The 12,495-nt window shown below is 61.9% G+C and overlaps 3 protein-coding genes across 3 annotated transcripts; 1 reads left to right on the forward strand and 2 right to left on the reverse strand.

The window, feature by feature from the left end:
* Nucleotides 1–2,838: 2,838 nt before the first annotated feature.
* On the forward strand, nucleotides 2,839–5,181 carry GPATCH4 (G-patch domain containing 4). The gene is made up of 7 exons (XM_084223160.1): nucleotides 2,839–2,987; nucleotides 3,436–3,509; nucleotides 3,584–3,676; nucleotides 3,882–3,989; nucleotides 4,106–4,203; nucleotides 4,316–4,366; nucleotides 4,469–5,181. Exons 1-7 carry the CDS (start codon nucleotides 2,912–2,914, stop codon nucleotides 5,061–5,063), a joined length of 1,095 nt encoding a protein of 364 aa, XP_084079286.1. The 5' UTR covers nucleotides 2,839–2,911; the 3' UTR covers nucleotides 5,064–5,181.
* Nucleotides 5,182–5,367: 186 nt separating this feature from the next.
* NAXE (NAD(P)HX epimerase) lies at nucleotides 5,368–7,492 on the reverse strand. Its single transcript, XM_084223163.1, has 6 exons — nucleotides 7,237–7,492; nucleotides 6,900–7,008; nucleotides 6,418–6,528; nucleotides 6,160–6,273; nucleotides 5,927–6,074; nucleotides 5,368–5,846 (listed from the first exon to the last, which is right to left on the reverse strand). Exons 1-6 carry the CDS (start codon nucleotides 7,416–7,418, stop codon nucleotides 5,644–5,646), a joined length of 867 nt encoding a protein of 288 aa, XP_084079289.1. The 5' UTR covers nucleotides 7,419–7,492; the 3' UTR covers nucleotides 5,368–5,643.
* Nucleotides 7,493–7,813: 321 nt separating this feature from the next.
* On the reverse strand, nucleotides 7,814–11,376 carry TTC24 (tetratricopeptide repeat domain 24; the record flags this gene model as incomplete). The annotated part of the gene is made up of 11 exons (XM_084222967.1): nucleotides 7,814–7,913; nucleotides 8,546–8,713; nucleotides 8,939–9,071; nucleotides 9,177–9,241; nucleotides 9,337–9,407; nucleotides 9,526–9,642; nucleotides 9,760–9,881; nucleotides 9,982–10,110; nucleotides 10,189–10,401; nucleotides 10,479–11,211; nucleotides 11,278–11,376. 11 exons carry the CDS (start codon nucleotides 11,374–11,376, stop codon nucleotides 7,814–7,816), a joined length of 1,950 nt encoding a protein of 649 aa, XP_084079093.1.
* Nucleotides 11,377–12,495: the final 1,119 nt, after the last annotated feature.

Below are 12,495 nucleotides of genomic sequence, written 5' to 3' on the forward strand. Positions count from 1 at the left end.
AGGAGTGTGGTTGTGGGAGGATGGATGGATGGATGGATGGATGGATGGATGGATGGATGGATGGATGGATGGATGGATGGATGGATGGATGGATGGATGGATGGATGGATGGATGGAAGCAGGGAAGGGAGGGTGCACAGTGGGAGTGGGGATGTAGCCATGTGATGAGTTTGAATCCCTGAGGAGCACAGTTAGTCCCAGCAGTGTTTCTGGCCCGGCAGAAATCGTCCTGGCACCCCCTCAGCGTGTCAGCAAGGTGTGAGGTGGTGGTGTCAGTCAGCACAGTGCAAGGGATCTGTGTGTGTGCTGGAACAGGGCCTTGGAGGGATGGAGCAGGTTGGTGACCCCACAGCTGGCTGGAAATCAGTGCCTGCATGGTGGAGGGATCCTGCTGCAGTGTGTGCAGATGGCTGTGAAGCACTGAGGGGAGTCCACAGGAGTCTGAGAATCCCAGAAAGGTTTGGGTGGGAAAAGCCCTCCTAGCTCATCTCATCCCACACCCTGCCATGGGCAGGGACTCCTTCCACTATCCCAGGTTGCTGCAAGCCCTGTCCAACCTGGCCTTGGATGGGGCAGGGATGGGGCAGCCACAGCTTCTCTGTGCCAGGGCCTGCCCACCCTCCCAGGGAACAATTTTGTCACTCTAGGACACGAAACAACATAAGTGCACACTGGTGTTCTCAAGGTGAAGAGAAAAAGGAAGTTTATTTTCTGACTCCGACATTTATAGATTTCCAAAAGTGACAGTGGATTGGAGGGTGACAGTGCCACCTCTCCAATGACACTGGACAAACCAGCAGTCCATCAAATTTCTCCTCCTCCATAAAAGAATGCAAAACAAGGAGTTTTTTACAGAAAGTGTGAGAAAGTTCGCTACAATAATGTCAACATCAGAAGGCTTAGAAAATTTAAAAAATCAGGGCAACAAAATTTCTTCCCAATATCCAGTGTAAGTCTTCCCTCTTTTGGTTTAAAACCATTTCCCCTTGAGTCATCATTATCTGTCCATACAAAAAACCTTTGTCCATCATTTTAGCAAGTTCTCTTTAACTCCTGAAAGGCCACAATGACCCCTCAAAGGCCATCCAGTCCTTGGTGTCTCTTGCTTGGTTAAGTGGGAAAACAAATTTCTCCCGTCTCTCCCCATTGTAGCATCTGCTCTTGTGCCACTTTGGGATGGTTCCTCCCCTGTTCCAGCCCAGCAGCCAAGATGCTGAAAGAGAGACCCAGGGCAGCGCTCAGCCTCCCGTGCCCATCCAGTGCCACCTCCCCCAGCAGCCTGGCACAGCTGCCCGTTCCACGCTGCTCCCAGGGGCTTTGCTGCACTGCTCTGTACAGGAAGGAGAGTTGGAATCCCAAACCTTTCTGGGATTCTCAAACCTTTCTGGGCCTGCAGCCTCCTCAGGGGTTGGGACAGTGAGCCTGGGATCACTGGGACAGGGCTGGGAGGTGGATGCAGCTGGGTCTGGTCTTTGGTACTCACGGGGTGCAGGTCCTTCCCAGGCTCTGGAGGAAAAGGAGCTTTGAAGGCTGGTGGGAAGGAGCCTCTGAGTGAAATCTTAATCCCCTCCAGAGCTTTCCCTAATCCCTGGTAATGTGCTGTTCAAAGGCCCACTTCCAAAGGAACCACCGCACTTTCTCGCTCCCATATCTCTCCTTCCCCAAGGAATTGTCCAAAGGTGTTCTCACTGACTGTTTCCTCTCATTTCCCTCTGATAAGTAGAATTAATTTTTTTAAGCATAATGAATGAAGCAATTTCTGGAGCGGGTAGTGGGAAATCCAGCTGATTGATTGGGAGAGATTTCTGCTGTCAAGGATACATTTGTACTTCATTCCTTCCCCCTTTCCCTGGAGGGGATCCACAGCCTTTCTCCCCTCATGCAACACTTCCAACTTTGAAATCAAACCTCAAAAATGTGGAGGAGAGAAAGATGGGAGGGGACCAACACCTCCATTGCTGTCAATGAGCCGGGTGTGTTTGTTACAGTCCCGCGGTGGGGCAGCGTCCTGTGCCCACAGCCCTGAGCGTGGAGGGGCGAGTTCAGAGCGACACGAGGGAAGGTCAGGGGGGGAAATATCCTGGGGTTAGGAGGCCGAGGGGTAGGGCAGCTTGGAAAATGTGTCTGTCTGTCTGTCTGTCTGTCTGTCTGTGTGTCTGTCTGTGAGTGCACAGGTCAGTTCTGTGTGTGTGTCTGTCTGTCTGTCTGTCTGTCTGTCTGTGTGTCTGTCTGTGAGTGCACAGGTCAGTTCTGTGTGTGTGTCTGTCTGTCTGTGTGTGTACAGGTCAGCTCCGTGTGTGTGTCTGTCTGTGTGTCTGTCTGTGTGTCTGTGGCACACTCAGCAGGGGTGTGTGCAGGGCTCAGCAGGTGAGGAGGGGTGAGTGTAGGGTGTGAGTGTCACATTCACACACCCGAGCGTGTCTGAGTGTGCCCGTGTGTGACACGGCTGCAGCTCTGGGTACAGGTGTGTGTGCACACGTGTGTGCACGGTTTTGTTTGTGTCAGCACACCTGGGTGTGTCCCCATGTCCCCGTGTCCGTGTGTCCCCATGCCTGTATATCCCATGCTTCCATGTTCATGTGTCTCATCATGTCACCATGTCCCTATCCCTGTCCCCGTGTCCGTGTGTCCCCCTGTCCCTATCGCTGTCCCTACGTCCCTATTCCGGTCCCCATGTCCGTGTGTCGCCATGTCCGTGTGTCCCCCTGTCCCTATCGCTGTCCCCGTGTCCCGCCCCGCTCTCGGCGCATTCCCGGCCCCGCCCCTCGCGCATGCGCACAGCCCTTCCCGGGCGGCCCGGCCGTGACTCCGCCCCGGCCTCGTGCGGCGGTGCCGGGACACAGCGGGACCCCCGGGACCCTCCCCAGGACACACCGGGACACAGCGGGACTCCCCCCGGACCCTCCGGGCCATGAGCGCCCCGGAGCCGCCGGGCCGCGGGATGCTGTTCGCCGAGACCCAGCTGAGGCGGCACGGCTGGCGCCGAGGTGGGGCCGGGCGGGGGTCCCGGCCTGTCCCCCCCCACCCCGGTCTGAGCGCCCTTGGCTGCCCCCAGACTCTCATCCCACCCAAAGCCCCGTCTCCCCCCGTGCCCCCCAAGCCCCATCTTCCCCAGCTCCCTCCAGGCCCCAGCTACCCCTAAACCCCGGGACCCTGCAGACCTCGGCAGCCCCCGGTCCCCACCCCAGACCCCCGTGGTCCCCCAAGCCCCCGGACTCTGCAGCCCCCGGTCCCCACCCCAGACCCCCGTGGTCCCCCAAGCCCCCGATCCCCACCCTAGACCCCCGTGGTTCCAGAGCCCGCCCCTCGCCCCCCGCCCTCCTTCCTGCAGGACCCGGTCTGGACCTCTCCCCACCCTCGGGGTCCTGCAGCCCCCCAGCCGCCGGTGTCCCCGGTGCCTCGGGCCGTGCAGGGGTGACGGTGCCTTGTGTGCAGGGCAGGGGCTGGGCAGGCGGGAGGACGGCATTGCCGAGGCCATCCGGGTGAAAGTGAAGTGCGACACGGCGGGGGTGAGTCCCGATCCCGCCCGGCCCCGGCCCGGTGCCCAGCGCAGCCATTCCGGCAGCTCCTCTGCGCCCCGCAGGTGGGACACGACGCGGCGGAGCCCTTCACCTTCCACTGGTGGGACCACGTCTTCAACAAGGCGGCTGCCAACATCGCTGTGGAGGCCGGGCAGGTTGGAGGGCTGGGGGACAGGGACGGGGTTGAAGGCAGGGGAGGGTGTTTGGGTACTTCGGTGACTCCTGTAGTGCCACCCTATCCCCCCAGGCCCTGTCAGGAAGCAGCACCTTGCACAGGGGCTGTGGTGGTGGAAAGGTGCTGCTGGAGGGGCAAAACCCCTTGGATGGATCATTTCCAAGCCTTTGCCTTTTCTCTCCCAGGATGGCATCTCTGTGAAGGCACTTTCTGAGCAGGGAGGCAGCATCAGCAATAAGAAGCCGCGCAAGGCTGGCAGCAGCGGGAGCCTGCTGTACGGCCGCTTCGTGAAGGTGACTGGCCCCAGGAGCCTGGGGGCTGCCTGGCCCCCAGCTTGTTGCTGCTGTGGCCCCCAGAGCCCGTTCTCCTTGTTCCCCTTTCTCACAGTCCCTCTGTGTCTGTGCTGCAGTCAGCCACGCTCACAGCCTGTGGGGAGGAGTCTGTGACAGCCAGCTCTGAGAGCAGTCAGGAGGAGGAGGAGGAGCTGGACCTCTCTTCGGTCAGGAGGTGAGGCTGGGCCCCATCCCTTGACAGGGAAGGAGGAGGGCTGAAAGGAGCCCTGCTCCACACCGTGTTCCCCCATGGATGCTGGGGTGACAGGTCCTGTCTGTGTCCCCAGGCTGACGGACGAGGAGCTGGTGCAGGCGTGCGGGGGCCGCACGGCACACAAGTGAGTGCCTGGGGGGGTCAGGGCTGCCCCCTCCTCGCAGGGGCTTTTGGCAGGCTGGGCTGGGGGACCAGTGCCAGTCCTCGCTGCCTGTGGTCATTGCAGGGGTGCCCGTCACGGCCTGACCATGAGTGCCAAGCTGGCGCGCCTGGAGGAGCAGGAACGAGCCTTCCTGGCCACATACCGGCAACGGGAGCAGCAGCAGGAGCCCCCAGAGAGCAGCCAGGGCAAAAAGAGGAAAAGGAAACAGTCCAGGGATGGAGCCGAGGTGCCACAGAGCCAGGAACCAAGCACAGAACAGGAAGAGGTGTTTGAAGAAGAAAAGGTGAAGAAGAAGAAGAAAAAGAAGCAGGGGCCAAGCAGAGAAGAGGAGCTCACAGGAGAGGAAGAGGTCATGAGGAAGAAGAAGAAGAAGAAAAAGAAGGTGATCATGGAACCATGTGGAGAAGAGGTATCAGGAGAGGAGGGGAAGGTCATGACGAGGAGGAAGAAGCCAGAGCTAAGTGCAGAAGAGGAGGTGGTAGAAGAGGATGGGAAGGCTGCAAAGAGGAGAAAGAAAAAAAAGAAGCAGGAAGAGGAGGATGAAGAAGAGCCAGCTGAAACAGATGTACCTCTACAAGATACAGATGAGCCAAACTTGGGACACAGCCCTACAAAGAAGAGGAAGAAGAAGAAGAAGAGGAAGAGGGAGCCAGAGTGAGCAAGTGACATGGCTGCCATGCTGTGCAGCTGCCAGTCCCACCTGGCTGTAAGGGTCCTGATCCTGGTGCTGGTGGGTGCCATGGGCTGCTCTGAGCTCCTTCCAGAAGGAGCCCAGCACTGCGACCCAGCTGCCTGGGGATGCTGAGCTAGGAAAAGTTGGTCTGGAGCTGGATCAAGCTTTACTTCACCACCTGAAGTTTCAGGAGTGACCCTGGGGCAGGGACCCATTTGCCATAGGCCTGTCACAGAAGGACACACCCTGCAGAGTACTAAAGTATTTTTTCAAGGGCATGAATAAATCTTTATTGTGATCAGATTATCCCAAAGTGTGAGATGTGCTGTAAGTGGCAGAACCCCAGATCACCTTACACCTGTAGCACTTGGGTTAGGCAGCAGCCCCAAGCAGAGTTCCCCCTGCAGCCCTCACCACTCCCACCTCCTGGGCCTTTCCATCCTGCAGGCTCACACCGAAGCCCAGTGAGGTGCTGAGCACCCTCCTGGCAGAGGCTTGGGCACAATTTGGCCCTGGTGTGCAGTGCTGAAGCCAGGCCTGGCCCCCAGCCCCTCTGGCCCCAGCTCTAGGTGAGCTGCAGGACGCAGTCTGTGCCGGGGTACTCTGGCAGGTTCAGGGCGTATTTCTCCTGGAGCGCAGGGGGCACAAACCTGCCCCCGAGGAAGTGGTACCGGCCCGTGAAATGCATCGCTGCCTTCTTGGGCGCCGTCAGGGAGATGAGCATGTCGGGCTGGAGGCCGTCTGCCTTCCCCTTCTCCACGTCCCAGCCTGCAAGGAGCCACGGCCAGGCTGGAGCTGGGACCACCCTGGCAGGGCACCTTCCCGCAGCAGGTGCAGCCACAACTCACCTGAGGGGATGTCGATGCTGGCGATGGGCACCGTGACGCGCTCCAGAGTGCTGAGGATGCTGCCAAAGGGCTCCCGCACCGCTCCCGAGAAGCTGAAGCCGAAAATGGCATCCACCACCAGGCCGTAGAGCTCGTCAATGAACTCAGCCTGCGGTGGAGATGGTGGCAGGTGAAGGGCAGTCCTGGCCACAGCTCCAGGGGCAGGTGCTGCCAAGCTGGGGGCTGCTCCTCACCTCAGTTGGGAACTCAGGGAGGAAGGGAATATCCATCTTCTTGCACTGAGTGGTCAAACCTTCAAAGAGGGGCTTGCTGGAGGGCTTGGGGTAATACACAGTTGGCTGGTAGCCCTGCAAGAGCAGAAGGAACCTGAACTAATCCCACTCTGGCACCAGCAGCAGTCAAAGGAGTGGGACCCTGGAGCCCACAGGTACAGGGGTGCACAGGGAGCAGCACCCTCACGGGGACCCTGTGGCTGCCTGTGCAAGACTCACAAACATCTTCAGGTGCCGGGCGCAGACCAGCCCATCACCGCCGTTGTTCCCTGGCCCACAGACCACCAGCACAGCGGGCTGGCTCGTGGTGAAGGAGCTGGGTGGGTAGGCCTGACGGGGGGCAAGAGGCACAGGGTTGTAATGGGGAAGGGAAGGGGGCCCACACCATGGGGCCAGGATTTGCAAGACCACCAAGTGGGGACTGGCATGCCCATGGAGCTGGGTTGATTCCCCCATCTGCCTCCCTGGTGCCCACCTTGGTGGTAGCTAGAACACCCAGGACCCTCTCTTGGCTCCCAGGGTCCCCAGCTTGTCGATGGTGGGGACAGCACTCAGCCTGTAGTGCTGGAACTCTCCCCCAGGACCTCCACCCACCTCCCAGGCACCCACCCTGGCAGTGGCACAGCTCAGCCCACGATGTCAGGATCCCCACCCCGCTGCTGGCGGTGGCACAGCTCAGCCCACGATGCCAGGACCCCCACCTTGGCAATGGCAGTGGCACAGCTCAGCCCCGCCAGCTCCATCAGCTGATCCACGCTGAACTTGTACTCAGTGAAGAGCTCCTGGTCGATAGCCTGGGCCTCCTGCTGCCTAAGGTGGGACACGGCACCGCTGGGTGCCCCGAAACCCGGCCAGGCCCAGCCCGGGGGCTGCGATTCCCTCGACTTTGCATGAGGCGGGTGGGGGGACACACAGAGCCGAGCCCCCGTGTACATCCGCACCCCACCCCCGACCCCTCCGCACCCCTCAGCCCGCCCGTACCCCGGCCCGGTGCCCCCTCCGCCCCTGCGCACCGCCCGCCTCCCTCCTTCCTCCTACCCGAGGAAGCGGAGCCCCGTCGGGCCGGCCCCCGCGCTGGGGACGTGCATGGTGCGGCGGGGAAGGCACCGGCCCCGCTCCCGGCCCCAGCCCCAGCTCCAGCCGCGCTCCCGGCACCGCCCGCCCGCCCGCGCCGCCGCCACCAGCAGCCCCAAGCCCAGCAGCGCCCGCGGGCCCGGCATGCGGCGGGCACGGCCCGCTACGACCCCGGACGGCACCGGAGCGGGCACGGCCCGGTACAGCCCGGTACACCCGGAGCTCCACGGAGCAGGCGCGGGGCCGCCCCGGGGCGGAGCGCCCTTCACCGCCCGGCGAGGCCGGGGAGGAGCTGCGCAGAGGCCGCCGTCCCTTCAGGCTCCCGTCCCTTCAGGCCCCGCCGGCACTTCGCGGTTCCCCCAGCCCCCGCCGGCACTCCGGGTCCCTGCAGTCCCTTCATTTCCTCCCCGGAACCCCAGCATACAAAGGGTGGCGGAAACGGAGCGGGGTCAAAACCGTGTTGGCTGAACGGCCCACCCCCCCTCCGGTTTGGGCCTGCACAGGCCCCCCGAGAAGCGGCGTTTCTCCAGTGTTCTCCCGGTCACACGAGGCTGCAGACGAGGGACAGAGTCCTGGTGCCCGTGCGGGGTCCCCGGCGGGACCAGCAGCCGGCAGCAGGGGCAGTGGGGTCACTGTCAATGCTGCAAGGTCACGGAGGTGTCACGGGGAGTGAGGGTGTCCAGCAGGATGCAAAATGGAATAATCAAATCACGGAGTCACTGACTGGTTTGGGTGGGAAGGGATCTTAAAGCCCATCTCATCCCACCCCCTGCCTTGGGCAGGGACTCCTTCCACTATCAGAGGTTGCTCCGAGCCCTGTCCAAACTGACCTTGGACACTTCCAGGGATGGCGCAGACACAGCTGCTCTGGGCGCCTGTGCCAGGGCCTCCCCACCCTCCCAGGGAACAATTCCTTCCCCATATCCCACCTAACCCTGCCCTCTGGCAGTGGGAACCATTCCCCCTTGTCTGTCCCTTCAGGCCCTTGTCCAAAGTCCCTGTCTAGCTCTGTTGGAGCCCCTTTAAGCACTAGAAGGCAGGAGGTTCATACCAGAGTCCTGGAAACCACCCTTAGATCTGCTGCCCCATCCATATGGCACAGTTTTGGTGTTGGCTATGAGGTACCAAAATCCCCAGCCCCTATGAATTTTGGCTTGGGGTCATGTCCATTCCAAGAAACGGCCCTGCTGAGGTCTCCACTCGTGAACCCTCCCCTCAGAGGACACTCAGGAGCCCAAACCTCCCTTGCCCACTCCCCCAAGGCATCACCTACCTCTCTGGAGGCCTTGGATGGAGGGTGTGGTGTCCTGTGGGATGCAGTGTGAGGCCCCCAGGCCGAGGCTCACTGGAGAAGTGATGTTCTGGCTGGCTGTGGTACTTACGGAGCTGGAGGCTGGCATGGGGCAGCTTGGCTGGGGGCAGGGGGCTGGTGGTTCTCGTGCTGAGAGACAAGTGAACCTCGCATAGGGCTTCTGGACAGCTCCCCTGTCACATCATGGCTGGACCCTCCCTAGGATCCAGCTGGAATGATCCCAAACGCACTCCCAGAATTATGTATCTTTAAAAATCTCTGGATTTTCACCGTTAAACAGGAGAGGTCCCTTGTGCTGCAGAGGTATTTGGGTGCCAGGGGCTGTACGAAGATGCCTCCCCCTTGCCCACCCACCTGTTAGCCTGGGGCTCACTGTGATACCCTGGAGCTGAGCTGGGACCATCGTCATCCTCCCCAGAGGTGCCCAGGAGGCCACTTGGGTCACAAGGCTCCAGTGTGAGATCATCAATCAGGGTCACTCCTGTGCCTCCAGGACAAACAGGCAAGAACACAGTATCAGACTATGCCAAAGACTCAGCTCCACCAGGAATTACCTGATGGCTCAACCCCATGTTAATTTGCAGCCCCTCACCTGAATACCCAGAATGTCCTCCTGGGGTACACCAGTACAGTTCATCCTCCACCTGGGCTTTCCCCCTGAAGGACATGGAGTGAAGGAAGCCTTGTCTCCTGGTTGATCTGGAAACTCGTTCCAGAGGAAGAAGAGAGAGGATGGCAGCTTTCCTACTCACACCTCTCTCCCCTGGAGCTGTGTCCTACTGGCTCGGGGCAGTGTGGAGCAAAACCGCAGCTGGCTGGGCTCCTGATGGGATTAACACGTGTTAATCTGCCCAACAAACTCAGGCACTTCTTGCCACAACCCCTACTGGGGTCTCAGTTCGCAGCCCTCCAGAGTGTGCCATGCCCTGGGTGATGCTCACCAGGGCTGGGCTGGGTGCCCAGCCCCCCTGGTAGGAGAGGTGGCTGAGGTGGAGTCGGTGCTGGATGGCATTCGAGAGCTTGTGCACGACCCGTTTGTGGGCAGCTCTGGGGCTGTCCTGTGGTGGAGAGAACCTCTACGTGTGATGGGCTAAGTGGGTGTGCCCCTGGGCTGAGGCCAGTGCCCCATGATGCACGGGAGGGTCGGGCCCTGGGGGTGCCCCATCATGCCTTACCTGACAGCGGGAAAGCAAAATCAGGGCCTCCTGATAGTGCCCGATGGCTTTCTGGGGGTCTCCCAGGTGCAAGCACGCCGCACCCAGCCCCTCGCACGCTTGCCACTGCCCCTGCAAGTCCCCTGGGAGGCAAAGGGCTGCGTCGGGCCCTGCACTGCTCACCCCGGCAGGCAGCGTTACCCAGCCTGAGCCCGCTCGGCTGCGGGACGTGCCGCCCCTCACCCGAGTCGCGGAAGGCTTGCAGGGCGTGCAGGTAGCTCTCGGCGGCAGCCCCGTGCTTCCCGAGCTGGCTGCAGGCGTACGCCAGGTTCCCAAAGCTCTGTCCCTGAGCCCTGCGGTTCCCCAGAGCACCTGGAATTGGGAACACGGGGCTCCGTGCCGAGCCGGCCCATGCGGCACAGCCAGGGGAGGCAGGGCGCGGTGCGGTACCGTGCAGCGCGGCCGCCCGCCGGTGCCAGCCCAGCGCGGCGCCGAAGCTGCGCAGGGCGTTGAGGGCAGCGCCCAGGTTCTGCAGCAGCGCAGCCTCCCGCTGCCGGTCCCGATCCCCACCGCACAGCCCCAGGGCCCGCTCGAAGCTCTCGGCAGCCAGGGAGAAGATGTGGAGCTGCGAGTAGCCGAGGCCGATGTCGTTGTAGAGTTTCCCTGCGGGCAGAGAGGAAAAGCAGGCGTGGGAGCTGCTCCGCAGGGCCCTGAGAGGGGAGGGCGCGGCGCGGCGTTACCTCGCAGGGCCGGGTCGGGGATGGATTCGCAGAGTGAGCGGCACCGGGCGAGGACCCCCGCGATCTCTGCGGCCCGGAACCGCCGGCTCTGCAGCATGGAGCCGCTCGCCCTGCTCAGAGCCACGGCCGCGGCCCCGGGGCTCTCCGCCGCCGCGTAGGCCTGCGCCGCGTCCAGGAAGCACCGCGCGGCCCGCGCCGGCTCCCGCATCCCCAGGTAGCAGCAGCCCATCTGCACGCAGGTCCCCGCTCGGCTGCCAGCCCGTGCAGCACCAGCGTGGCCAGAGACTTTCTCAAAACACTCCAGAGCCTTTGGAAAATCCTGGAGCCCTTCGTGAGCCGCCCCAACGCTGAAATAAAGGCTCCCCGAGTGGTCCCCGCTCTCCGCCTCTGAGGGCTGGGACTGGAGGAGGAACTCAAAGCCCTTTTTGGGCTTCCCAGTCTCCACGTAGGCAGCCCCCAGGTTGAAGGCACAAGCCCTGTGGAGCTGAGGGCTCACTGTGTCCCTGGAGAGGAGCAGGGCCTTCCTGAAGCACCCCACAGCCTCCCGCCCGGCGCCCAGGGCCAGTGCCCGGTGTCCGGCTCGTGTGAGGCCCTCGATCGCATCCACCCGCCCTGCCACCTCATCCCCTCCCTCCTGAGCCGCTGCCCTGGCCTCAGCCTTCTTCTTCCGACTCTTCTTGCAGCTGGTGGGGGCTGTGGGGGCTTCGGGGGTGGTGGTGAGGGTAGGGCGAGTGGGGTGTGTGGGGGCAGAGGGGGCAGTGGGGTGTGTGGGGTGTGTGGGGGCAGAGGGGGCAGAGGGGGCAGAGGGGGCAGTGGAGGCAGAGGGGGCAGAGGGGGCAGTGGGGTGTGTGGGGGTGGGGGGCTGCCCTCCCAGGTCAGCAGCCTCTTCCGAATCCATGGGCAGGGGCAGCAGCCTGCCTGCAAGAGAGAGAGGTGCTTAGGCAGCCAAGCCAGCGTGGCCCAGCCAGCGAACACTTCAAATGAGCAGCATTATTTTATATTATTTAGGAAAATTAGGGATGTCTTGTAGCCTGCTTGCTATTAAGTTTCAGGAAGGAAAAATGCCTTTCCATGGAGGACCCCACAAGCCTTGGTGGCCACGAGAGAGGAAAGAGGTTATTGGGGGAGGAGGGACACCACAGCATGGAGTGGGATGTTGCTGGGGTGCCTTTTTGGGAGGCAGAATAATGGGTTGCACACACTTACTGTTTGCTCTTCAGGTGCAAAGGGTGCCGAGAGCAGGGAGCAGAGAGACGAGGCTGCAGCTGCGTTGCTGCCGCAAGCCAGGGCTCTGCTGCGGGATGGAGGATGTCTGAGGCGCCTCCGAGCTTGGGCTGCCTGGAAAGGTGCCTGGAGCAGGTCACAGTCCCTGGTGATGGACAGCCGGGTTCTGAGACAGGAGCGTGGCAGGCAGTGGCACAGGCTGGGACAAAGCCAGGCCTGTTCCTGGGAAAGCACATCCCACAATGGCCCCGCTGGCTCCAGTTTCATCCCTGTCACCAGGGCGGTGTGCAGTGCCATGGCAACTCAGTGCAGCAGTGCCAGTGTGAGCCCTGTGAGGGATGGATGGATGGGAAAACTGCGTGGTGGACAGGACAGCCGTGTAATGGATGGCACAACCGGCTCCTTGCTGTCTCAACAGCTCGTGACAGGTGCTGGGGGCTTGTTCAATGCGGGGGCAGGTTCATGCTTTGGAGCAGGCTGATGGATGGGCTCAGAGCAGCGAGGGTGCAGGGTACCCCGGGGCTGGATGGCACGTCCTTGTTCTGGCACAGAGCTCCTCCAGCAGTCCTCGCTCTGCCCTGCACCCGTGAGTTCCCCCTGCACCTTGCCCAGCCCCAGCACCCCAAGGCTCCCCCTGCAACCCGAGGCTCCCCTCGCTTTCTCGGTGTGTGTCACCTCCCGCACCCACGGTGCTCCCTGAGCTCTCCAGCGTGTGTCCCACACTCTCCCCCGCGGTGTCCCGGTGTGTCACTATAGGACACGAAATAACACGAGCGGACACGCTGCTCTTTTC

The sequence above is a fragment of the Fringilla coelebs genome (assembly GCF_963513975.1).
Source record: "Fringilla coelebs genome assembly, chromosome: 29".
Taxonomy (NCBI): Eukaryota; Metazoa; Chordata; class Aves; order Passeriformes; family Fringillidae; genus Fringilla; species Fringilla coelebs.

What these genes read in the sequence shown, in the direction of transcription:
- GPATCH4 (XM_084223160.1), top strand. Translation starts at nt 2,912, where the DNA reads ATGAGCGCCCCGGAGCCGCCGGGCCGCGGGATGCTGTTCGCCGAGACC. An exon ending in GCGGCACGGCTGGCGCCGAG is followed by an intron (nt 2,988 to 3,435) that starts GTGGGGCCGGGC and finishes CCTTGTGTGCAG; the next exon opens with GGCAGGGGCTGGGCAGGCGG. An exon ending in TGTACGGCCGCTTCGTGAAG is followed by an intron (nt 3,990 to 4,105) that starts GTGACTGGCCCC and finishes TCTGTGCTGCAG; the next exon opens with TCAGCCACGCTCACAGCCTG.
- NAXE (XM_084223163.1), bottom strand. Translation starts at nt 7,418, where the DNA reads ATGCCGGGCCCGCGGGCGCTGCTGGGCTTGGGGCTGCTGGTGGCGGCG. An exon ending in TCCCTGAGTTCCCAACTGAG is followed by an intron (nt 6,075 to 6,159) that starts GTGAGGAGCAGC and finishes TCTCCACCGCAG; the next exon opens with GCTGAGTTCATTGACGAGCT. An exon ending in CAGCATCGACATCCCCTCAG is followed by an intron (nt 5,847 to 5,926) that starts GTGAGTTGTGGC and finishes GGCTCCTTGCAG; the next exon opens with GCTGGGACGTGGAGAAGGGG.